The sequence below is a fragment of the Marmota monax genome, unplaced genomic scaffold, assembly GCF_021218885.2.
Source record: "Marmota monax isolate L192 unplaced genomic scaffold, Marmota_monax_Labrador192_F-V1.1 WCK01_AAM20220418_F8-fsc00236, whole genome shotgun sequence".
In the NCBI taxonomy this organism is placed as follows: domain Eukaryota; kingdom Metazoa; phylum Chordata; class Mammalia; order Rodentia; family Sciuridae; genus Marmota; species Marmota monax.
This window is the reverse complement of record NW_026693806.1, coordinates 306,515-330,729: the sequence shown is the minus strand read 5'-3', so window position 1 is coordinate 330,729 and position 24,215 is coordinate 306,515. Positions and strand designations below refer to the sequence as shown.

Here is a 24,215-nt window from a genome sequence, read left to right as displayed (position 1 = left end):
GTAGAAAAAACCAAGTTAACAAAAATAGAGCAGTCATTTGAGTTCTTTTTCATCTATTTTACAAAAAAAAATAATTTAAAAATAAGACCAAAATTCAGTTGAATTTTCATAATGAATGTATTCTGGATAAACTGCTGGCTTCACAGAATGCGAAGCTTTGATACTACAAGACTTGAGAGCCGAGCAGACACACTAGCCTCGGCCAGGAGGGGGCACACTCCAGCTCAAGTCCAAGCAGCAGCAAAATGCCAGGGGTACATAACTATGCTGCCCTCCAAGAAAACTTAGAAGCAAAAGGGGACTCACATTTAATGTTCCTGACCCCAAAAAAGTAACTGCTAACCCTAGCCTAGGGTTGGGGCAATTCTGATCTTCAACAAGGTCTGCAGTATCCTCCCTCGTATCACATCATTCACAAACTCTGAAGACCTGTTTCCAGAAGACCTTCCATCATCTTAAGCCCCTTTTCCTTCCACAGGGATGACCACCTTGCATACTATTCAGGACCTAACATTTATGAGGTGATAACTGGTTGAAAAATAGCAGTTATGATGAGTTAAACCTCAGCTTTCACAACAGAGACTCCAAATACTAAGCATAATTCCAATGAAGGACTGGTCTTTTAAGCTTTCATTTAACATATTTGCTTGTTTGCTTACCTCCTCTTCCCTAGATTAAGTACAAATAAGAATCAATTCACCTGTCATTTCAGTGTACTCAACTCAAGGGTCACTGATTTAGATAGTTTTAAGATTCTAATCAGAAGCAGTCACATATGATAAAAAGTTTTTTAAAAGGGCTTTCTGACATTGAAAAGGAAAAATCCTGTATATACCTAAGGTTTAAATATAATTATCTCTGAGTTTTAATCTAGATGAAAACGATTTTTAAATGAGGTTTAATAATGAGGTTATTTTGCAAGGGAAAAATTAAATATACTATAACTATGACCCAGTAATCATGTAAGAAAAAGGAATCTGAATGCACTAGAGGACTTCTCTTTGGAAACTGTCCCTAAGTAAAACTTCTGTTAGGTTCCAACAATCATTCTAAAGAATCTGTTTTTTGATTCTAAAGCAGGGAGCTAAGATACATCAAAGAATGATCTATCTCATCTTCTCCTATATATTTCCTCTTTGGCAAGCTCCTGGAATGCTATATAAAATATCAATATGCCAGTCCCCTCCACAGCGCCTGGCTTGTGAGTCTGGTGCTAATATTTAACGTGAGTTTCCCTTCAATGCTTCCAGGGTCTCCATGTTCTCTTTAGAAATTCATCACCATGCAGGAGCTGCGTTAGGAAGAGCCAGGGAGCCTGGCTGTGACGCAGTGAAAGGAGGGATACCCCCCTGGAAGGCACGATTTCCCTGGAAGTTCCTCATTTGGTCCTTTAAGAGAAAGCTGCTGCGAAGGCCCTATTCCTGGGAGGCAGCAGAGATCTAAAGGCACAAATCAGAACAGGGTGTCAACAGTCAATCCCCCTTTTGGAGTGAAAGAAGGAAGTAGAAGAGGTCATGCTCTCAGTGCAAAGTCCAGCATTGAAAACTCAACGATTAAGATTATACACATGTACCTATTAGTTCACTAAACACTCAATATAGATTTTAATACAAGGGGATGCAACACAGAAGAACCGGAAATGAATAAATAGTACCTCATTTTACAAGACATTCTGGTTTTCTAGCCTTAGTGCTCTTTTTCTAACCAGTTATTTTTCTAGTTTTGGACAAACTGCACATAGTTCTTCCCAGCACACCAGGACTCACACCTAGATGCGCCACTCCCTGCAAAATTCCTTGTTAAAATCTAAACTGGGAGAAATCATAGGTTTGTAATCAACAACATCTCAAAAATGAACCATGGGTAAAAATGACTATCCTTTGGAAAATAGGGCCATGAAACATAAATCTTGGCCTTGAAATGTTAAGTATATCCCTCCTGGGAAGGGAAACAGCTTCCTTCTCAATCAAACCAGTAGCCACGCAATTTTTTCAAATTAATATCCACTGCTTACTGCTCACCAAAACATTAAAATAACAAAATGCCAAGGTCCCAAGGGAACACAACATCTGTGCAAATCCACAGTTACTTAAAATCTGACAGGTATAGCTTTGTGGTTCTAACACCTTTGTCATTGTCAAGCTCTGACAGGAGCTTCATGCAAGGAGCTCAGTCTTCTCAGAGCCAGGGGAAGGATTTGGGAGGTACAGGCCATGGGAGGTGGTGATCAGTTGTTAGTACATATCCTATCCATACATAAGTAGATGATCATTTCTAATCACGCCACGCCCTGTGCTTGCCACAGAGTGGAAATGGGAGTTACATACGTGAGTGAAGTATGTTACATGAAGAGTAAAAACATGCTAATGTGAGTTAAATAGGAGTTTTCATCATGGTGTCCTGTGACCTCCAACCTACCTACCCTCCTCAAATGCCAGTTAAAATCAGTGAGTTCATGCTACTTCTAGAAATCTGTGAATAATCATACCGTGATGACTGGAATAATCACACTGATTATTGAAACCTAAATAACATTTTTTCATTTAAAATGAATGTATGTCACAAAAAATAGTTATCAAAAACCATCAGAATGAAATTTCTCTGCCATTTACACAAAGATGGTGTTAATGATAGGAAGTACTTATGTAGGTCTTGTGCCAGGCACTTCTCTAGTGCTTTAAATATCTAAATTCTCACCATTACCTTAAGAAGAGTTACTATTATTCTGCCATTTCACAGATGATGATACTGAGGTAACTTGCCTGACTTGTCAAGTTGTGAATCTATGCTATCAGGCTCAGAAGCTTGTACTTTCGACCACATATCTAAAAAGTGAAAGAGATGATTCTTTGCTCAATAAAAGCCTGCTACCACACGCTACTGATGCAAAACTGATAATGCTCCAGCTTACCTGCATCACTGGCAAATTGTATACTCATAAGGACCCGCTTGTATATCTTACAATCAGCTGGATGACACTCCCATATTTCTACAAAAACACTCTCCTCAGGCAACCAAAAACTTCTAATATATTTTACCTGTGGGGAAAAACTATACTCCTAGGGTTTTCAACAGCTTTTAAGTGAATCTCTGGGCTGAAAGAACTGAGCAGGATGCACTGAGTGTAACAAAACTATGTTAAATAGTTTTTTTAAAAAAAGGAAAAGACACTCTTGCTAAAACTTGCTATGAATTATTATAAAGACAAGGTTTTTAATTTTCAAAAAAAAGGCGGGGAGGTGGTGTGTGATCATAAAAACCTAACACTTCAGCTAAGGAGTACTTGTTTTTGCTTCTTGATACCGACACCAGTACAGAATGACCATGAGTTTTAATCGTGGTTTCTGATTAAGAGTCAGATTTCTAAGCAACATAAAGTGGCAACTGTCACATTCTATAAGGAAAAGCTCTATATTTAAATGACAATTGTTTTCAATTTATTTAAGAGACCTTACCAAATAATTGGGAATTTGAAGAAAAATATTTAATTCATGTTTAAACTAAGTTTTAAGAATGGCCTGTTTTCAACATCAAAGCTTTATGAAATTGTTTTACAAAGAAAAGGTGAACTCCAATAGCAAGACTGTGGAACCAACCTAGATGCCCTTCAATAGACAAATGGATAAAAAAAAATGTGGCATTTATACACAATGGAGTATTACTCTGCATTAAAAAATGACAAAATCATAGAATTTACAGGGAAATGGATGGCATTAGAGCAGATTATGCTAAGTGAAGCTAGCCAATCCCTAAAAAACAAATGCCAAATGTCTTCTTTGATATAAGGAGAGTAACTAAGAACAGAGTAGGGACGAAGAGCATGAGAAGAAGATTAACATTAAACAGGGACGAGAGGTGGGAGGGAAAGGGAGAGAGAAGGGAAATTGCATGGAAACGGAAGGAGACCCTCAGGGTTATACAAAATTACATACAAGAGGAAGTGAGGGGAAAGGGAAAAAAAATACAAGGGGGAGAAATGAATGACAGTAGAGGGGGTAGAGAGAGAAGAGGGGAGGGGAGGGGAGGGGAGGGGGGATAGTAGAGAATAGGAAAGGCAGCAGAATACAACAGACACTAGTATGGCAATATGTACATCAATGGTTGTGTAACTGATGTGATTCTGCAATCTGTATACGGGGTAAAAATGGGAGTTCATAACCGACTTGAATCAAAGTGTGAAATATGATATATCAAGAACTATGTAAGGTTTTGAACAACCAACAATAAAAATTTAAAAAAAGAAAAAAAAAGAAAAGGTGAACTCAATAAAAGAAGGCCCACTAAGTCAGACAACATCCATTATAGCCACCTATGTTTTTCAATTGAAAAATGAAACTGACTCAGAAATTCAGTATTTGATGATTGACTTTTGAGTTTACAATATCTCATCTTTACCCCTCCTCACAGAATAATGCTGAAATCTATATGAAAAAATTAAGGTTCAGCAATTAGATATTTCAGGGATTAAAAAAAAAAAAAAAAAATCACTGAAATTTGACTCAGTCCATCCCAAGCTGGATTTCAATATAAAAATTAATTCAGTATCTCCTATGAAATTGTGGTACAAAAGATGATCACAGAACTTTATTAAAGTTAAACATTATGTATGGCAAGGCATTATTTGTTTTCTATTAACTACTCACATACAAAGGGGGAAGTGAATAAATTAAAGAAAGCAGTATATGAATAATGAATATGACAAAAGTATGATGGGCTAGTAATCTAATTTAATTACTAATAACTTATTTCCACATTCATAAAAATTGTCCAATAATTGTCCTTATTACTGGAAGGGGACCGTTTTAATTAAAACCTACTCCTGATAGGTAGATGCAATCACATTTATTCACCTAGAAATTCTACCAAGATGTAGTTTTGAAAGTGGGGCACCATTAGCACTTGGGGCAACATTTCCTTGCACAGGGCTACAAGTGGACCAGGAATGAATCCTGGAAGGCTGGCACTACCAGTAGCTTAATCCAATTACAGCGCTGACCTCCCCAGAAAACGGGTGAGTCCTATGACTTAATTTCCAATACCCTCTAGAACAATATTACTGCAAATTTAAAGATTCTATCAAAAGCCAGGTGTGTGATCCCAGCTACTTGGGAGGATGAAGCAGAAGGATCATTAAGTTCAAGGCCAGCCTGGGGAACAGAAAAACCCTGTCACAAAATTAAAAAATAAAAAGGGCTAAGGATGTTGCTCAGTTGTAAAGTCCCCAGGGTTCAATTTCCAGTACAAAAAAAAAAAAAAAATTACTGATGGACAGTTGTGATGGTTGCACAACAATGTGAATATATATCATACCATAAAACTGTACAAAGAAAATTGATTTTAAGTTGGTAAATTTAGAGTCAGGCATGGTGACGTATGCCTGTAATCCCAGCTGCTCAGGAGGCTGAGGCAGGAGGATCCCGAGTTCAAAGCCAGCCTCAGCAAAAAGGGAGACACGAAGCAACTCAGTTAGACCCTGACTGTAAATAAAATACAAAACAGGGTTGGGGATGGCTCAGTGGTTGAGTGCTCCTGAGTTCAATGGTAAATTTTACATTATGCCTATTTAAGCACAATTTTTTAAATACCAAAAAACTGCAATGCTTTATTAAAACACTATTTCGACTTGATCCAACAAGGAAAATCTGTTTGGATCTATATAAATGTTAAGTCTTGGCTGGGAGAATAAGCTCAGGGTAAGAACCCGGGTTCCATACCTATAACTGCAAAAAGTAAAATGATAAAATATTGTTTTTTACTTGAGTGAAGATCAAACAAAGAGTCATTTCAATCTTAGTGTCAGTTATCCATGGTATAAAGATACCTTACAAAACTAAAATATAAATCATCTATATCACTATAACTTTAAACTTCCTATTTCTTATTCAGAATAACAACAGAAATGCAAACTGCAAATGCTTCCACTTTTCAATTCAATGCAAGCTTGAAGAAGGAACACAATTAAGTGTACACAAAAGCAGAATATGAAGAGCCTCATTACTTAGATCAGGTAAGATCAATACAGCTTAGCTGTTTACCTTCTCCTGGCAGTTGGATGGCCCCACCTAATTCTGAGTTCCTGTATTAGGCATTTCTAATAGATATTGTCTTAACAGGTATAATTAGTACAGTCCCAAAGCAAAACCTGATTTCCCCTGACTTAGAAAATGGGTCTTCGTTCAGTCAAATTCCCTATTGGGGGCCATCACTGGACATAAATCCTTGAGTTAAAATATTATTGACTTCTCTAGAAATTTGCTAGTCTGCTAAAAGTAATAACAAATGGAACCAATGCATCACAAACCATAGAACATTCACAACTTAAAATAGAAAAACTTAATTTTAAATCCAAATTACAGATTTTTTATTTGCAATTCCCTATTCAGTTATTCAGTAAAAAGGCAAACTGGCCACCTTGCAATCTTTTAAATATCTATGTTCCTTTCAACATAATTAATTTCAGGAAGGTACAGCCTCTCTATATAGAGGTGAAATTCAGTTTCTCTTTCTTTTTTCTTGCAGTACTAGGGACTGAATCCAGAACCTTTTTTCGTATGCTATATAAGTGATCTACCAATGGGCTACATCTCTAGCCCTTTTCACAATAGGGTCTCACTAAAGTGCCTAGGATGGCCTCAAAACTTGCAATTCTCCTGCTTCACCCTTCCAAGTAGCTGGGATAATAAGCACATACCATGACACTCAGCTGAAATTCAATTTAATAGTTTGTAATTTAGAAGCCCAAACCCACAAATGAAGATATGTAATATGGTTGATTTTAATATGGTTCCATGTTCTTTGCCTACAGTAAGTATCATCTCTAAATTCCTATCTATTCATATACTTAGTACTGAGCTACAATTACTATCTACTTAGAAATTTTTCCCATCAAAGTCACTTAAGGACATACAGACTAGTGAATCCTAGTTTCCCCATCTTTTACATTTCTGGTTCCACATCTGTAAATGAGAGTTGAGCAGATGTCCCTTCAAAATTACCAAGAAGCTTTCTGGTCTATAAGTTTCAGGAAAAAAAGGGGGGAAAAATCTGATGCTTTCAATTTTTGATGATTTTTGAGTTTTCAAAGATCTGATTTCACTGTGTTTCTCCCCTTGCTTATCCTTTGTTTTGGCCACTTCTCTTAGACCACTAGAAACTTGATGTAACCCTACTTTTTCTCTATTTAAAGGGAAAAAATATCCAGTTGGATTATCTCCATTAAAAAAGCACCTTTAGCACTTCTAACAGAAATGCAAAAATGGCTATAATTATCCAATTCAACTCTACCTCTATCTGCAGTAGATACTGGTTGGATTCATCTAAGACATTTCTATTTGAATACAACACTTTAATAATCAGCTATTGGATTATTAGTGTTTAGAATATATATTTTAAGATTACAGGAATTCTCTAAAACTTGTCCCTCCCTACTGAGAGGTATAGTGAAACACACCAGACTGTAAATTTAAATCGAGGGATTATTTGACATAACTAAATCATGTACATTTGTTATTATGCCTCAACCTTTTCCTCAATAGTATAAACTACAAAAGTGAATGTTAGTTTTGTACTCTACAATCATGAGTTTTTTCTTTTTCCCCATGGCTTCTGAAACAAACCAAATATGGTTTAAGCCACAAAAGCATATTTGTCAAAGTACCTGACTGTATTAGCAATATCCACTTTCAAAATCACTATTCTGATAAAACCCAGTTCATTACAAAGCCTTAAGATAACATACTTTAAGTGACTTTTGTTTAAATTTGTCTTTATATTCAAACGTTTAAAAATACCTGAATGAAAAAGTTCAATAATCTGAAAGATACTCAAAAAATATTTAAAGATAATTTTTATAACCTCTCCAACACTGTGAACTTCCTTCAACCTGTTATAATAAAAAAATTCTATAGTAGTTGTTTCTGTTTGCAGGAAAGAATATGCTTTTAAAGTGAAATCTTTTTTTTTTAATTGTGTGTTTATTAGAATCAAAAAGCATTGACTAAAATTCCCCAGAAGAAATTCTACTTGCTTTTGCAGAAATTGGTACTTAATCAAAGAAGTTCATGACCTTAAGGAAGCTGACAGGAGACTATAGATCTCCAATCTCTATTAATCATTATTAATTTCATAGTAACTAACACATTTCAAAACTGGATTATTTAGAAATACATGAAAAATTGCCCTTCAAAGGTTCAAGTTTCCAAAAGTGTTGAATTGACACATTTCAAACTGGATTATTTAGAAATACATGAAAAATTGCCCTTTTAAAGGTTCAAGTATCTAAAAGTGTTGAATTGAAATTATATCACACTTAAAATTTATACGCAACTCTTATAAGCAACTTTTAAAATGTTGGGATAAACTTGCCTTCACAGGCAATCAGATATATATTTTCACTAACAGTACAAAGCTAAAACTGCAAAATAAGAGATCAAATCTCAGGGACAGATAGAACATTTAGAAAAATAGCAAGCTAAGTAAGTTACCAGCAAAAAGCAGTGGCACCTGAGGCAGAAGATCAAACAGAAAAGAGACTGGTTCTAATCCCCAAATGAGACTGGTTCTAATTCCTTAGAAACTAACCATGTAGTGAAATATTACGGCTAAAAAGGAAAATATTAAAACCTATACATTTGAGAACTTGGTGGGAGGGGAGTATCAAATCTAGAAGCACATCAGACCTCCAGACTATAAAACCTCACATTAAGAGTGTACTGGATTGATCTCTTATCTGAATTTCACCTATTCTCAGATAGTGTATTCCCTGATAGGGCAAACCATCTTGAAATATTTCAAAGCTTTTTGAGAAACACACACAAATAATTTGGATTTAGTCGATTTTATTTACAGATTTTTTTGGTTTTGTTTTCTTGTTTGTATTTTTTTTTTTTTTACATTTCAGAGCATTACACAATTACATTTTCTCATTTTCTGACCTGCAAACAGATACCTTAAATGGAAATTTTTTTTAATTATCAAATTAGGTACATCCAAAATGCAACAATTACACATTTGACAATTAATTCACAAAGTGTAATTTACTGGGACGTATCCTAAGAATTTAGGAACAGCCAGTCAGGAGAAATCTGACCAAATTTCGCAATCAACTATTTACATATCCAAAACCAAACCTATCTAAGCTCCCAAACCAGAAGCTTGAAAGTCTGTTATATCCCCACTGCACAAAGGAGAACAATGACTCAAACCTGTCCAGTCTTGACAGTTTTAATCCCAAATACTGGGCTATTTCCCCAGCATGTCACTGAATAGCAAGCATTCAGTTTGTCAAAGCAAGCATCTCAGTTTGTCAAACACCCAAATATCAAAACTTTTATACCATTATGAGCATAGAAAGACTAATTTTCTTTAGTTTAAAAAAAAAAAAAAAAGTAGTCATTAAATATCCACAATGTGCCCCCAGGTCACCAGCCCTTACTAAATCCCAAATACGCAACCTATGTCACATAGTGACAGGCAATGTTATATATATGTGAAGATATATATACAGTGATAGTACAAATAGCAATTAACAGTCCCTGAAAAAATTCAGTTTCAGTTGAGGCTATGGCTTCTATGCCTTGGGATGTTTTTAGATTTCAAAATTGGAAAATACTGCTAAAATCTCACTTCCTGAAGACAAAATTTGATTGCATGTTCAGTTTAAGCTTCTCAGTCTAAAAATGGCTATAAGGTAAGTATAAAAAGTCAGCCAACTGAGTGCAATTTTTCTCTCCAATTTGGCCAAGCTATTTTGTAGAAATTATTCCTAGACTAGAAAATCTGTGGTGCCTTCCAAGGGTTCTTGCCTACCTTACTGTCCATGTTCACGTTTCAAACTGTGTCAACAGAGCCCGCACTTCAGGGGTCAGCTGCTTGGCAGCCTTAGCCGCCTCTGTGATAGCCTTGCGATACAGGCCCTTTCTCTTCTTATTAAAGCGTGACTGGAAGTTTTCTAAAAAGGGGGAGAGTTGCGAAAGAGCAAGGAAAGATGTTGTTGGAGACCCAAACCACGAAATACGGGCCTCCTGTCGGACTAAAAGGCCGTTATCTTTCCGGCTCACAGTTATAGTAAGAATACGGGCTGGCCACCAAGGGAAGCCATATATCTTGGCCCAAACAATGTCCCCTACACATATGGTCCTGCCATCTGGTGTGACGCATTTAGAGACGTTTTTGGAAAAGATTTTCATTTTCAAGGAATTACTGAGCTTTTTCTCTTCCTTTGAAGAGGAGGAAGTGGAGGAGGTGGAAGGTACATGCATACTGCCTGGAGGAAAATCAAAGCTTTCAGAAGAGCTACACTCAGAGTTGGAGGATTTCAAATCATCTGTGCTATCAATGCTACATACTGAAGCACTGGAAGAGTCAGATTTCTTGTGATTTAGGGTCATGTAAACAGAGATATTGCTTTTGCTGCCCTTTTTGCCCAGTGTCTGTGGTTCATCCTGCTCACCAGGTACAGGCACTTCACTTGTGTCCTGAACCCCACTGCTGGCCTCTTCAGGGCCTTTTGAGGGACTCTGATTTTCTGAAGGGGCCTCACCTGCTGAGCGGGTGGAGGTGCAGCGAGACTGGGGCTTGGGTGCCATCTTGCCACTCCGCATTTTCTCGAGTCCTGTCTTCAAAGAAGAGTCATTTTCTTCATTCCTGTACCTCTGTGGTTTTAAACGAACCCGGGGTGGAAGGGAACCTGAGCTAGGATTCTGGTATCGACGAGTGAAATGGACTTTTGAATGTGTATTTTTGGAAGTAGAGGTTTCACTTTGCTTCTTTTGTGCCTTTTCTTTGGCAATTTTCAATACTTCCCGAGCTTTTGCATGATCCATGTTCTTACTCTGGAGCACTTTTTTAGTACTTAACTGAGCTTTTGACGTATTTGCCTGAGCAGAAACTTTGACTACTCTGCCTCTGCTGTGAGCAATATTTGAAACCTTAACCACAGCATTTCTTCTCTGGCTTTCATTTTGGTTTTTCCCATCCACTTTATGGTCAGTTTTCAGTTTTTTGTTCACAGTAGCTACACTTTCATTTCTCCGTTTTTTATCTTCATATTTAGAAGAGTCACTTGCACTACTACCTTTTCTAATTTCCTTTTTTTCAGCAACAACACTGTTTTTACACTTATCGCAGAGGACTTGTCTGGGTCGTAGTTTAATAGCATTCATTATTGAAGTGGGTTCTTCCCGGTACATTTTTCGTTTGGGTCGCTTAATTTTCCGAGGAGGAGGCTGAGGTATTGATTGGTTATATGTGTCCCTGATAAACAAAGGGGGAGGATAAGGTGCTCCTTCATGGAAGAGAGGTGGTGGTTTGGAAGTCCACAGGCTTTCAGCCAAACTCAGCTCAGGAGGTGGGACAGAAGGATCGTTGGGAACAGCACCATTCACTTCACCCTTGACTTCTGTCCCTTCTTGGAATGTATTACTTTGGAGCTGCCTGGCTTCCGGTTTATCCTTATATTCCCTTTTAGGAAATACTGTCACAGGGATCCCATGGGGCCCAAACCTTTGAAAGAAAAGAAAGAAAGAAAGAATCCAGTAAGTTGACATTTATAATTTAATGCTTAAATGTAAACAGCTTTCATGTTTATTTATGACTATTCCTTATAACTATTTCATATTTAAATAAAACAAAACAAAAATCTACTGACTACCCCCTTCCACCCTCCAATTCTGCTTTTTTGGGTACCGGGGATTAAACTCAGGGGTACCTGACCACTGAGCCACGTCCTCGGCCCTATTTTGTACTTTATTTAGAGACAGGGTCTCACGGAGTTGCTCAGCACCTCACTTTTGCTAAGGCTGGTTTTGAACCCGAGATCCTCCTGACTCAGCCTCCCAATCCACTGGGATTACAGGCATGCGCCACCACACCCAGAAAAAACCTCCATTTCTTTGGTCCTACATTTTAGGTATAAACAGAAATACTCCAAATGATTGCCCTAAGCGACAATAGAATAGCTGACTTCACTTAAAATGGACCTTTCCAGTGTTGAATTAAAAAGGATGTACTATCAAACAACCTGATATCCAATGTCATGTGTTATATTCACTGAACTACATACAACATCTTCAAATACTTACAAATAGGACTTTGTAACATAAATATATATCTTCCTCTGGCTAACAGTTTTTTTCAAAAGATTTACAAAGTAAATCCATTCTTAACTACTCAAAAATACTAAAAAAGTAAAATCTAGTTTCACCTTTATTGGTGAATCATTAAAGGGTCAAAAAACAAAAAAGTTGCTCCTTTATTCTTATCTCCTAACTCTTTTAAGCCTACAATTCCAACCTCCCAAACACAAAACTACCAAGAACTCAAATACTCAAAGGAATTTCAAAGCAGACAGGTACACAACTTGTGGCTTTCAAGCTTTTTTAAAATCATATACTTACTCCATCAGCAGATATTTTCAGATTGTAACCCAATATAGAAATTATTTACACATGCATACATGTGTACATTGTATACATACATAAATATACACACTTAAGTAAAAGTTTCAGCAAATACTGAACCTTATGTGATACACAATGTTTGCTTTATTCTTTTTTTCTACTCTTGTCTATTTCATTTGTATTAATACTAGTTAATCCAGACCCTTTATTTTTATTTTTGTTTAGCTGTAGATGAACAATACCTTTATGTATTCATTTTTATGGGGTGCTAAGGATCAAACCCAGAGCCTCACACATGCTAGCCAAGCGCTCTAACACCGAGCTACAACCCCAACCCCTAGACACTCAATTTTCAAAGCAGTGGTCCAGAATACAAAATCTTCACAATTATCAGCCTCAAATAAACTGGAGTCAATAAATTTCCTTCTCACGTAGACCTAGAAATAACTGTGGTTTAATTTGACTGGGCTCAATTATCAAGAACCTGACCTTTAAACTGGCCATACTCAGTTGCCTTCTCATAAAATTTAAATCACACTACCAAAAATTTTAGCATATATATAAACATGTTAATTTTAAGCACTGACTGAATCAAACAGTACCTAATAATATGATTCTAATGCCAGTCCTATAAGGCAACAGTTCTTAGACTGGCTTCAGGTAGTGAGTGAGGCAGAATCCCTCCAATTAGATGCAAATGTTATATATGTCTGTTTTTTTTTTTTGAAGTCTGGCACTCAGAGTCTTAAAAATATGTTCTCATGCTCCCAAAAAGGTTCAGAATTCCTTTGTTGAAAACAAATTCATGAAACTGAGTAACACAACTAGGGCAGGGATTTAAACAGAGCCAACACAGAGCAGGTATCAATTTTAATATTTTTCTTCTTAAAAGTCTTTAGAAGAGTCTTGGCTACCTCAAACCAACAAATTAACAGCAAATACTTACAAACCATAAAAAAAAAAAAAAAGAAAGAAATAAAAGAAAAGCATTTTTTTCACCTACAGTATTACAAGTGTGGGTCTGGGCTAGTTCAAAATGGAAAGACACTCTCCTCAACTGTATTTGACTTTGTAGAAAGTTGCTTTTTAATCTAGCATAGCATCTGATAACTGCTTGCTTCCTGACTCATTGATTGAGCATTTAGCCTTTTCTACATACAGATGTTCTTACATATTTTTTTAAAATGACAATATAGATACAGGTATGCTGGGCAAACCTGTAATCCCGGGGACTCAGGAGGCTGAAGCAGGAAGAATGAAAGTTCAAAGCCAGCCTGGACAACTTAGCAAGACCCTATTTCAAAATTAAAAATATAGAAAAAGTGGGGATGTAGCTCAGTGGTATTAGTACCTCTTGGTTCAATTCCCAGTACCCTCCCCCCCCCAAAAAAATGGGTTCAAGGTCAATAAACATTAGCCACTTTTCTTAGCCAAAATTAATTTTATATTATTTTTATAACAGTGGAGTTTAGGAATCTCCTCACATGCCCCTCCACCCATTCATATTGAGGATTAAACCCAGGGCACTATACCACTGAGATTTACCCCCAGTACTATTTTAAATTAATTTATTTATTTAGTTAATTGTGAGTCACAGTTTCATGTTGCCCAGGCTGGCGTCAAGATTCGGATCTTTCTGCCTTGGTCTCTCTAGCAGGATTACAAGTATATGCCACTGCTTTCAGCCCCCTCCTCCTATCTTGAATTTATATTCCTCATGTCGGGGCTGAAGGTGAAGCTTAGTGGTAGAGTTCTTGCCTAGCATGCACAAGGCCCTGGGACTGATCCCCAGCACTACAAAAAAATAAGTAAAAATATGTAAAGAAATATATACATACTCTCAACGTGAGCACGACCCCAGCTAATTACTTTAAAGCTGGTTATATCAAGAAAGCTGTGAGCTGAACGTGGTTATGCACACCTATAATCCCAACAACCCAGGAGGCTGATGCAGGAAGATCACAAATTCAAAGTCAGCCTCAGCAACTTAGCAAGTTCTAACCAACTTAGTGGGAGCCTGTCTCAAAATAAAAAATAAAAAAGAGCTCAGTGGTTAAGCACCCCTAGGTTAAATCCCAGGTACAAAAAAAAAAAAAAAAAAAATGCTGTGGAATCTTGATTTATTTATCCTGTGGAATTCAATGAGAACATTAATAGTTCTCACCTGGATTGGTTTTCTCTTTGCCTTTCCCCCATAAGCATATAAACTACTCAAACATGAAGTGTTTTCTGTTTGGTTTTGTATGCCATGCTAGAGATCGAACCCAGGTGTTCACACATAAGCATTGTATCACTGAGCTACACCCTTAGCCCTCAAAGTGTTTCTAATAACAGAGGACGCACTTAATTACGTAATGATGAATGGAAATTAGAGGCTACTAAAATGAAAAAAAGAAAAAGGACCCAAACTGGTAACTCAGAATAGTGAATGACTAGCAAAGCAGAAAAATATTTTTAAATAATAATAAAAGGTCCCCCCCAAAAAAAAAAAAAAAAAAAAAAAAAACAAAGGGAAAAGGTAGAATCACACATCATCTTTCCGTCTCAGTAATCATGAGTAATTGTGCCACCAACCTTACACGGACATCACTTAACTATCAAACTGAGGATAGAGACATTGGCTGTGATATCAATTCAGGGTCATGCTATGATAAAAATAAAGCCAGCATTTAAGAACAGCAAGAGTACATGTCCACAACTGCAGGGAATATTTTCGTGTGTGTGTGTGTGTGTGTGTGTGTGTGTGTGTGTGTAAGAATCTAGACGTCACTATGTCACTATGCTCCAAAGTTTGAAAGTCAGAGGGCACAGTGGCTCATGCCTATAATCCCAGCTACTCTGGAGACCGAGGCAAGAGAAAGTTTGAGGCCAGCCTGAACAACTTGTCTCAAAAATAAAAATGAAATGGAAAAGGCTGGGGCTGAAGCTCAGTGATAGAATATTTGCCAAGCATACATGAGGCCCTGGATTCAATGTGGGCTACTGTACACAAAGTTTAAAAGCCACTAACCTACAAATGTAAATTAGCAACAATACTTGTCTCTTTAAAATTCTAAATACTAACTTCTCAAGGACAGTCAGTGAAAATCTTCATCACAACACCCAGGAATATTTGAAAACGGAGACTCCTAAGCTGAAACATAAGACTCTCCTACAATGAACCCAAGATCTAAATTTTTAGCAAGTACCTTGCTTTAGAGCTCTTTCTAAGGTAGAGACATCTACGTCCCATGTCAATGTTTTCCATGTCAATGTTTACTGAGCAAATGGAGAGCTGAAAGGCTGAATGGTGTCCCTTGCTTGGGCTTTTTTTTCCCCTGTGGTACTGGGTTTGAACCCAGAGGCACTTGACCACTGAGCTACATTCCCTAGCCCTTTATTTTAATTTTTTTTAATTTTACAGTATGGGGATGAACCCAGGTCCTCACACATGATAGGCAATTGCTCCACACTGAGCTACTACATCCTCAGTCCATTTTATTTTGAGACAGGGTCTCACTAAATTGCTCAAGCTGGCCTTCAACTTATGATCCTCCTGCTTCAGCCTACCAAGTAGCTGGGATTTTAGGTGTGTGCTACCACCTTTAACCTGCTTAAGCTTTTCCTAAAAGAACTTCTTAAGAACTGACACCAAGTGTGTCACTTTCCTTCCCTACTCCATTGTGCAGCACACTAATGTTTTAGTGACTTATTCTATCCCTTACCCATTTTCAGTCTTTTTTAAGTACTACCCCAAAATTCTGGGCCAGGGGTAAAGATCAGTGGTAAGGCATGCACTTAGCACATACAAGCTCCTGGGTTCACTGAATCCCCAGAACCAAAACCAAAAAAATTCTAGCTGGTAATCCCAGCTTCTGTGGGGCAGGGCTTCAGTAGGGAGGATTGAAAGTTCAAGAGCAGCCTGGCAACTTAGCAAGAACTTGTCTCAAAATTTTAAAAAGGGCTGGGGATGCACTCAGTGACAGAGCATTTGCATAATGTGAGTAAGGCCCTGGGTTTAATCCCAGGCACTGTAAAAATATTAAAATGACTTGTGGGGAAAACTAGGTGAAGGTGCAAGAGACCTCTCTACCCTATCTTCACAACTTCTTTGAATCTATAATTGTTTTTAAATAAAGTTGTTTTGTTTTTCTTTTTGATTTTGTTTTTGGCTACTTGGAATCTAACCAGAGATTGCTTTACCACTAAGCTGCATGCCCATCCCCAACCATTTTTATTTTTTATTTTGAGACAGAGTCTCACAAAGTTGCTGAGGCTAGTCTAGAACTTACAATCCTCCAATCTCAGCCTTCCAAATCATTGGGATCACAGGTGTGGGCCCTGGTTTCAATCCCCAGTAAAACAAAAAGAAAAGCAAAAAAGGACTGGGGGCATAGCTCAGAGATAGTGCATTTGCCAATGAGTACAAAGGTCTACCAACCACTGTGGTCTGTGCTGTAGTCCCAGCTGCTCAGGAGACTTAAGGCAGGAGAACTGCTCAAGCCCAGGAGGTTAATACCATCTTGAGTAACAAAGTAAGACTCCACCCTACAAAATTTTTTTAAAAATAGTTACCTTCCAAATAAATTAAGAGTGATGAGTGCCAAAATTTTGAGGGAAGAGAATCCTGGGGTTTAATAATTACTCTGTGTGAGGGCAAGAGATATCACTATAAAAAAAAAAAAGTATTTTCAGAGCTAGGCATAGTGGCACATGGCCTGTAATACCACTGACAGGAGGCTGGCAAATTCAAGGCCAGCCTTAGCAAATTAGCAAGGCGAGCAATTTAAGCAATTTAGCAAGGCCCTGTCTCAAAAAATAAAAAAGGGCTAGGAATGTGGCTTACTGGTTAAGCACCCCAAAGATTTAATACCAGGTACCAAAAAAAGGAAAGGAATCTTAAATCTCATCTTGAATCTCGGCTGTGACAAGTACAGTGACACATGTCTATAATTCCAGCAACTTGGGAGGATCGAAATTCTGAGGCCCCCTGTCTCAAAACAACAAATAAACAAGGGCTAGAGATGTAGCTCAGTGGTAAATCACCCCTGGGTTCAATACTTAGCTAAAAAAAAAAAAATATATATATATATATATATAAAGATTCTTAGATGTGGTGGGTGGCACTCGCCTATAATCCCAGCAACTGGGAAACTGTGGCAATAGTATCAGAAGTTAGAGGCCAGCCTGGGCAACTTGGGGAGACTCTTAACATAAAATATAAAAAGGACTCAGATCTCAGTGGTAAATTGCCTCTGGGTTCAATCCTCAGTACAAAAAAAAAAAAAGAAAAAAAAAAAACTCAGCCTAATGCAATGATAAAACCGAAGATGTAAATGTAGAGGATTTAGGTCAAATCCAAAAATGTGACTATTATAGGAAATATGAAAATATTTTCTAGTATTTGTATTCCATTTAAGATGTCTGAATTTTGTGATTATTTTAGCCTTGACCAAAGAATCAGTCCTTATTCTCCTACTAACAAGCTTTATATAAGTTGTATTTGCTCAAGATTTCTAGGACTACCAATCAATCTTCTTTTTTTTTTTGAGTTGTTGATGGATTTTTATTTTATTTATTTGTATGTGGTGCTGAGAATCAAACCCAGTGCGTCGCGCATGCTAGGCAAGCGCGCTACCACTGAGCCACAACCCCAGCCCTAGCAATCAATCTTATACTTAAATATGTGTGTGGCTTCTTGGGGTAAACTCATAACCATTACCCAAATTTCCTTTTCAAAAGAGTACTTAAAACATAACTAAAATGTTTACCAAAAACTACCCATTTTAGTCAGACATATTTATAATTCTTACCTCTTATTTTGAAAGTTTTTTTGTTTTTGTTTTTGTTTTTTTTAATGCTGATCAGGGTTCATCAGCATGAACTTCACAGCAAACTCAATCAACTCATCTCTGACCTAGGATTATATTCTTTTCCTTCCTGTTTACAACAGTTTAAGAATGCACAACTGATTCTCATTTTCTTCCCTCCAATTCTTTTTGCCAAACTGCAACTGTAAAAGGGGATCTTTTTAATATATTTCACACTAAAAATAAAGAAATACAAAAGCAAAGGTATTACAAACTTTAAGCAAGCAAAGAGAAATTCCAAGGAATTAAAGGCTCAGGAAAAAATTCAGGAGGGTTAGTTGTGATAGGCCCTAGTACTCTGGCTAGACGAGACCTCCCTCCCAGAAGATTAGCAGGAGACAAAATGAAATCCTTTCTGCTATAGGAAAAAACTGTATGCAACTAACCACTTAAAAAATAATATGCAGATGTATTTCAAGCAGATGCTTTTATAAACTACCTATCCTTACATTTAGCAATAGGTTAAATCATTAAAAAGGGAAAACTATGAAGTAAGCTTACTTTGATTCATATTTCATGTCTTTGTGATGACAAATTATTATGTCAAAACTTAATCCAGAAAAAATGAAATTAATATTCAGCTAAATGCAATATAAAATCTTACCAAAATGCACACCTATTCCTTCAGAAATAAAAAACACAACTGCTATATAATCCAGCAATCCCATTTCTGGCTATATGTATCTATAACAATTGAAAGGAAGATCTCTAAGAAATACTTACACATCCATTGTCATAGCAGCATTATTCACAATAGCCAAAAGCAGAAGCAACCCAAGTGTCCACTAGCAAATGAAGAGACAAAATGTGAAATATGTACATATATATATGTATCATGCATATATACACACATAAGAATATGTATACACACACATATAGTGTGCTATTTTCATCCTCAAAAAGGAAAGTTAAAAAAGGAAATGTCACATGCTACAAAAATGGACAAGCCCTGAGGCCACTGTGCTCATATTAATCCACTTAGGTGACATGTGAAGTATGTCCCATACCACATTGTTTTCCAATTTCAGTAACTCACAGAATAATTTTTTACTATAGTGAAGTCTCTTTATTGTATCTAATTTTAAATTAAACTTTATTATGTGTTGATTTTAATTTTAACCCTAAATAACCTTTCATTTCTAGAGAAAATGAGGAAATAAACAAGGTGAACTACATATACAAGCATTTCATAGATTTGAAAATATATGACTTTACCATTTCATAGTTTCTATATGCCTGTTCTTCATGATCCAATTTTCTCAATGTGGCAGAAAGAAGAGGGTTATTAACAGGTCCTAAAAGCTTTGGTCTCCATTAAAAATAAGAGGCCAGTTATATGTAGACTTGAACCTACGTCCATTAAAAGCATTTTATCTTGGGGCTGGGGTTGTGGCTCAGTGGTAGAGTGCTTGCCTAGCACATGTGAGGCACTGCGTTCGATTCTCAGCACCACATATAAATAAATAAAATGAAGGTCAACAACTACAAAATATTTTTTTAAGTATTTTATCTTTTGTGTAGGTGAAACAGATACTTAATGAATATCTAGAAGTCAAGTTGCTTCTACTTTTGGCTATCATGAATAATGCTATGACTATGGATGTGCAAATAACTCTAAAGCAACAAGTTGCCAAGATTTTGGAAACCATTTTGAGGCAGCTATATAGTAAAATACAAAATTGGTACTGAAATGTTTGTGAGAATGACCTAATTTAATTAGAGGAGCTTAAGTGTGTAGCTCAGTGATAAGAACATATTCATAGCATATGTGAGGCCCTAAGTTCAATCCCCAGCACCATCCAAAACAAATAAAAAACAGTACTTTAAGAATCCCACACCCAGCCAGTTCCACCAACTTTTAAGCAAAGAAAATCTATAAAAAAAAATTTTCTTCTACTTAAGTATAAATGCCCAGAAATTCATCTCATGGACCACTAATCACATATATACTCAAAAACCAGTATGCTGGGACTGGAGTTGTAGTTCAGTGGTAGAGAGCTTGCCTAGCATGTATGAGGCCTTGGGTTGAATTCCCCGCACTGCAAAATAAATTAACAAAATATGTGAATTGGTCTGATAGTATAAAACAGTCCTAGACCTAGGATCCAGCTTTATAATAGGTGAAACCAGAGGCAGTAAGTCATTGTCAAATTAAGTTACAAACCAGAGGGAAAGAAATCACTCTGCATTGATGATTAGAAAATGGATTTAACAGGCAAAAGGACCTAGAAGAGCCCAAGCAGATTAAGACATCCTGGGCATAGTGGCACATGGGTGTAATCCCAGCAAGGAAGCTAAAGCAAGAGGATCAAAAATTCAAGGCCAGCCTCAGCAACTTGGTGAAGTCCTAAGAAACTTAGTGAGATCCTGTCTCAAAATAAAACAACAAAAGAGTTAGGGATATTGCTCAATGGTTAAGCACCCCCTGAGTTAAATGCCCCCCCAACCAAAAAAAAAAGGAAAACAAGGAATGGTAAATGGTGGTCTGTTTACCCTTTTTTTAAGGCTGTTAAGGATTCAGAGGCATAAAAAAGCAATTAAGGGAATCCTCCTGGAGGGAAAGGATGTTGGTTAGAGTATGTGTCTCTAGGAGGGGGGCTAGGTGTGTGGTTGACTGAGAATAATAACAAGTCTCTTGCCATGCACAGTGGGTTCTGCCTGTAATCTCAGCAACTTAGGAGGCTGAGGCAGGAGGATCACAAGTTATAGCCCAGCCTCAGCAATTCAGTAGGGCCCTAAACAACTTGACAAGACTGTCTCAAAAAAAAATAAGATAAAGGGCTAGGTAAGTAGCTCAGTAGTTAAAGCACCCTTAGGTTCAATACCCAGTACCCAAAATTAAAATCACTAGTCCCTTAAAAAGATGAAGCCACTGAAGGCTTCTGACTATTCTATAGTAATATGACCATAAGCGTCTATTTCACTTTGTTAAAAACCTTAAACTCATCTACACTAGTCTGATCCTATCGTTTACTGAGTACAAAGTGCTCAAAACTATCTTGCTTTCCCTCACTTTGAAATAGATCCTTCTCAAAGGTGACCCTTTTACAATTAGTTTAAAGAGTACATAGGAAGGACTAAATTTCCCTAATGAGACTGTAACCTTCTCTTCATGACAAAGCCTATAATTTCCTCATAAACCATCTGCCCCAAAGTGTTAGTGGAAAGAAAAGATTGGGAAACACTTCCACCCTCCATTGTAAAGTCCACTGTTATCTCATCCCTAATAAAACACACGTCATTTTTCCTTATTTTTTTATAGTGACGATAATTTATTTATTACTTGTTTTTTTAAAATATACATGATAGTAGAGTTTATCTTGCCTACTACACACACATGTAGTATAACTTATTAGGATCCCATTCTGTGGTTGTACATAATGTGGAGTTACACTGGTCATATACTCATAATGGACATAGACAATGATATCTGATTTATTCTTTCTTATTCCCATACCCCTTCCTTCCCTTCATTCTCTTTGTCTAATCCAACTAACTCCTATTGTTCCCTACCCACCTTATTGTGTGTTTGCATTGGCATATCAGAGAGACATCCTTCCTTATTAAAAGAGGAAAGTTGTGCTACCCTAATACTATCCAAAGCTTCTACAAGTCTTTTCAAAGTATTTGAAAGATGTAAATTTATTCTGTAGGCCACAGTATCACTGCATTTAGGCTGAATGGACATTCAAGCCAACCCTTATTAAGTGACTTGTCATTCACCCTAGTTCTGCTACTTAATACCTAACTTTATAAAGTAACAATGTTAACGATATGGCAGTTACTATATGTCAGGCACTATTCTAAATAAATGTTTACATTAATTGATTTAAATCATTACAGCAACCCAGTAATACTTTACAGTAATAAAGTATACAGTAGTAAAGTATTACTACTATCCTCACTTTATGTGTGTGTGTAGTGCTAGGGATTAAACTCAGAGCCTCATGCACACTAAGCAGGAGTCCTAATACAGAGTTAGGCCCCAGCTTTTTTTTTTTTTTTTCCTTTTCCTTTTTTTAAACAGATGGGGTCTTGCTATGTTGCCCACACTGGCCCCAAACTCCCAGACTCAAGAAACCCTCCTGCCTAAGCCTCCGGAATAGCTGGAACTACAGGGTGTCCCACAATACCCAGCTTTCTGCCCCCATTTTATAGTCAAGAAAACCAAAGCAGAGAGAGTAAACAATCTTCCCAAGATCACACCTCTGGTGAACAGTAGAGCTGGGATATGAATTCCGGCAGTAGGCCCAAAGTCAGGTTCTTTACTACTGCCTCTCATCTCATCAAGTTATTTAGCCTCCTCTCTCCTCCACCTCCACTTTTCCACTAAGGAAGCAGAGGCACTAACAGGTCTGCATGCTCTTTTCTGAATGCTGTGGAGACAAACAAGCTTCAGAACTCAGACTATGCCATGTTTTAAGATAATAAAGCACCACCATAAATATATTAATGTTTCAGCAGTGAAATAAAATAAAAGCACGTTCACACTAAATGGGATGATTAAATGGGCTAAAAAACAAACAAACAAAAAAAAAACCCTCACATCATCTTAGGTCAGGTTAGGTTTTGCCATAAAAAAGTAGCAAAAAAGCTGGACAAGGTAATCCCAACAGCTTGGGAGGCTGAGGCAGAAGGACTTCGAATTCAAAGTCAGCCTCAGCAAAAGCAACACTAAGCAACTCAGTGAGACCCTGCCTCTAAATAAAATACAAAATAGGGCTGGGATGTGGCTCAGTGGTCAAGTGCCTGAGATCAATCCCCGGTACCAAAAACAAAAAAAAGTAAAAAAAGGCCAGGCTACACGCCTGTAATCCCAGCAGCTTGGGAGGCTGAGGCAGGAAGATCACAAGTTTGAGGCCAGCTTAGTGAGACTATTAACAATTTAGCAAGATCCTATCTCAAAATAAAAAATAAAAAGGGCTAGGGATGTGGCTCAGTGGTAAAAATGCCTCTATGTTCAATCCCTGGCACCAAAAGAAAAAAAAGCATCAAAAAGTTTAGTTTTCAAAGCTTTGTGGATTATGGAATTGCAGATAAACTTGTCAGACATGAGGCCAGGCACAATGGGACACACCTGTAACCCCAACTACTCAGGAGGCTGGGTTGGGAGTCTGAGGCAGAAGGATTTCAAATTTGAGGCCAGCCTAGGCAACTTAACAAGAACCTGTTTCAAAACAAGAAATAAAATATAGAGGTAATGGGGATATAGTTCAATGGTAGAGTGCCTGGTTCAATGCCGGTACCACTAAAAAAGGGGGGGGGGGGGGGGAGATAGAATTCTGGATATTCCTATTAATATCTGCCTTTTACAGTTGTAGGAAGTTACTTAATCTGAACCTGTCTTTATGTGTGAAATGAGTATTAATATAGGTATTAACAAAATTTACTGATTCAAATTTCCAGGGCTAAATGAAACAATGTATACAATGTACCTGGCACAGAGTCTAACATAGAAATGAGTCTAACATAGAAATACACAGTAGCTACTATTTAATATGAAAAGTAAAGCTTGGTAAACTTCTTAGATGGTAAGAGTATAAAGAAAGTATGAGTTTTAAAAGGCTAAAACATACTGTCATAGTAAGACAACTTTATAAATTAGTTCAAGGAAAAAGATAAAAATATGGACTACTTAAACTTTCATTGGGCAACCAAATTTGAAAAACAATTTGCAAGTTTAATAACCAGGTCTACAATAAGAACCTGGATCTGTCACCACTCTGCACATCTCCACATGCATTGCATGGCTTGTGATTATGTTCCATTCTAAATTAACCAGTAACTCCTTAAAACACGTTTAAGAAATTTATCTTGGGTTGGGGTTGTGGCTCAGTGGTAGGATAGAGCACTTGCCTAACATGTGTGAGGCACTGGGTTTGATTCTCAGCACCACATATAAATTAAAGTAAAAGTCCATCAACAATTTAAAAAATATTTAACAAAAGAAAAAATAAATTTATCTTTC

At 37.1% G+C, this 24,215-nt stretch overlaps 1 protein-coding gene across 5 annotated transcripts in view; it reads right to left on the bottom strand.

The window, feature by feature from the left end:
- Positions 1 to 24,215, bottom strand: part of Pwwp2a (PWWP domain containing 2A) — a 37,399-nt gene that overhangs the window by 4,806 nt on the left and 8,378 nt on the right. For 2 of the 5 annotated variants that reach the window (XM_046462197.2, XM_046462198.2), the window contains exon 2: positions 9,808 to 11,502. In XM_046462197.2, coding sequence (XP_046318153.1) covers positions 9,822 to 11,502 — 1,681 coding nt within the window. In that variant the 3' untranslated portion in view covers positions 9,808 to 9,821. Of the gene's footprint in view, positions 1 to 4; positions 11,503 to 18,970; positions 22,439 to 24,215 lie in introns of those variants that run through there. The other 3 variants (XM_046462199.2, XM_046462201.2, XM_058584917.1) reach the window with 2 other exon arrangements.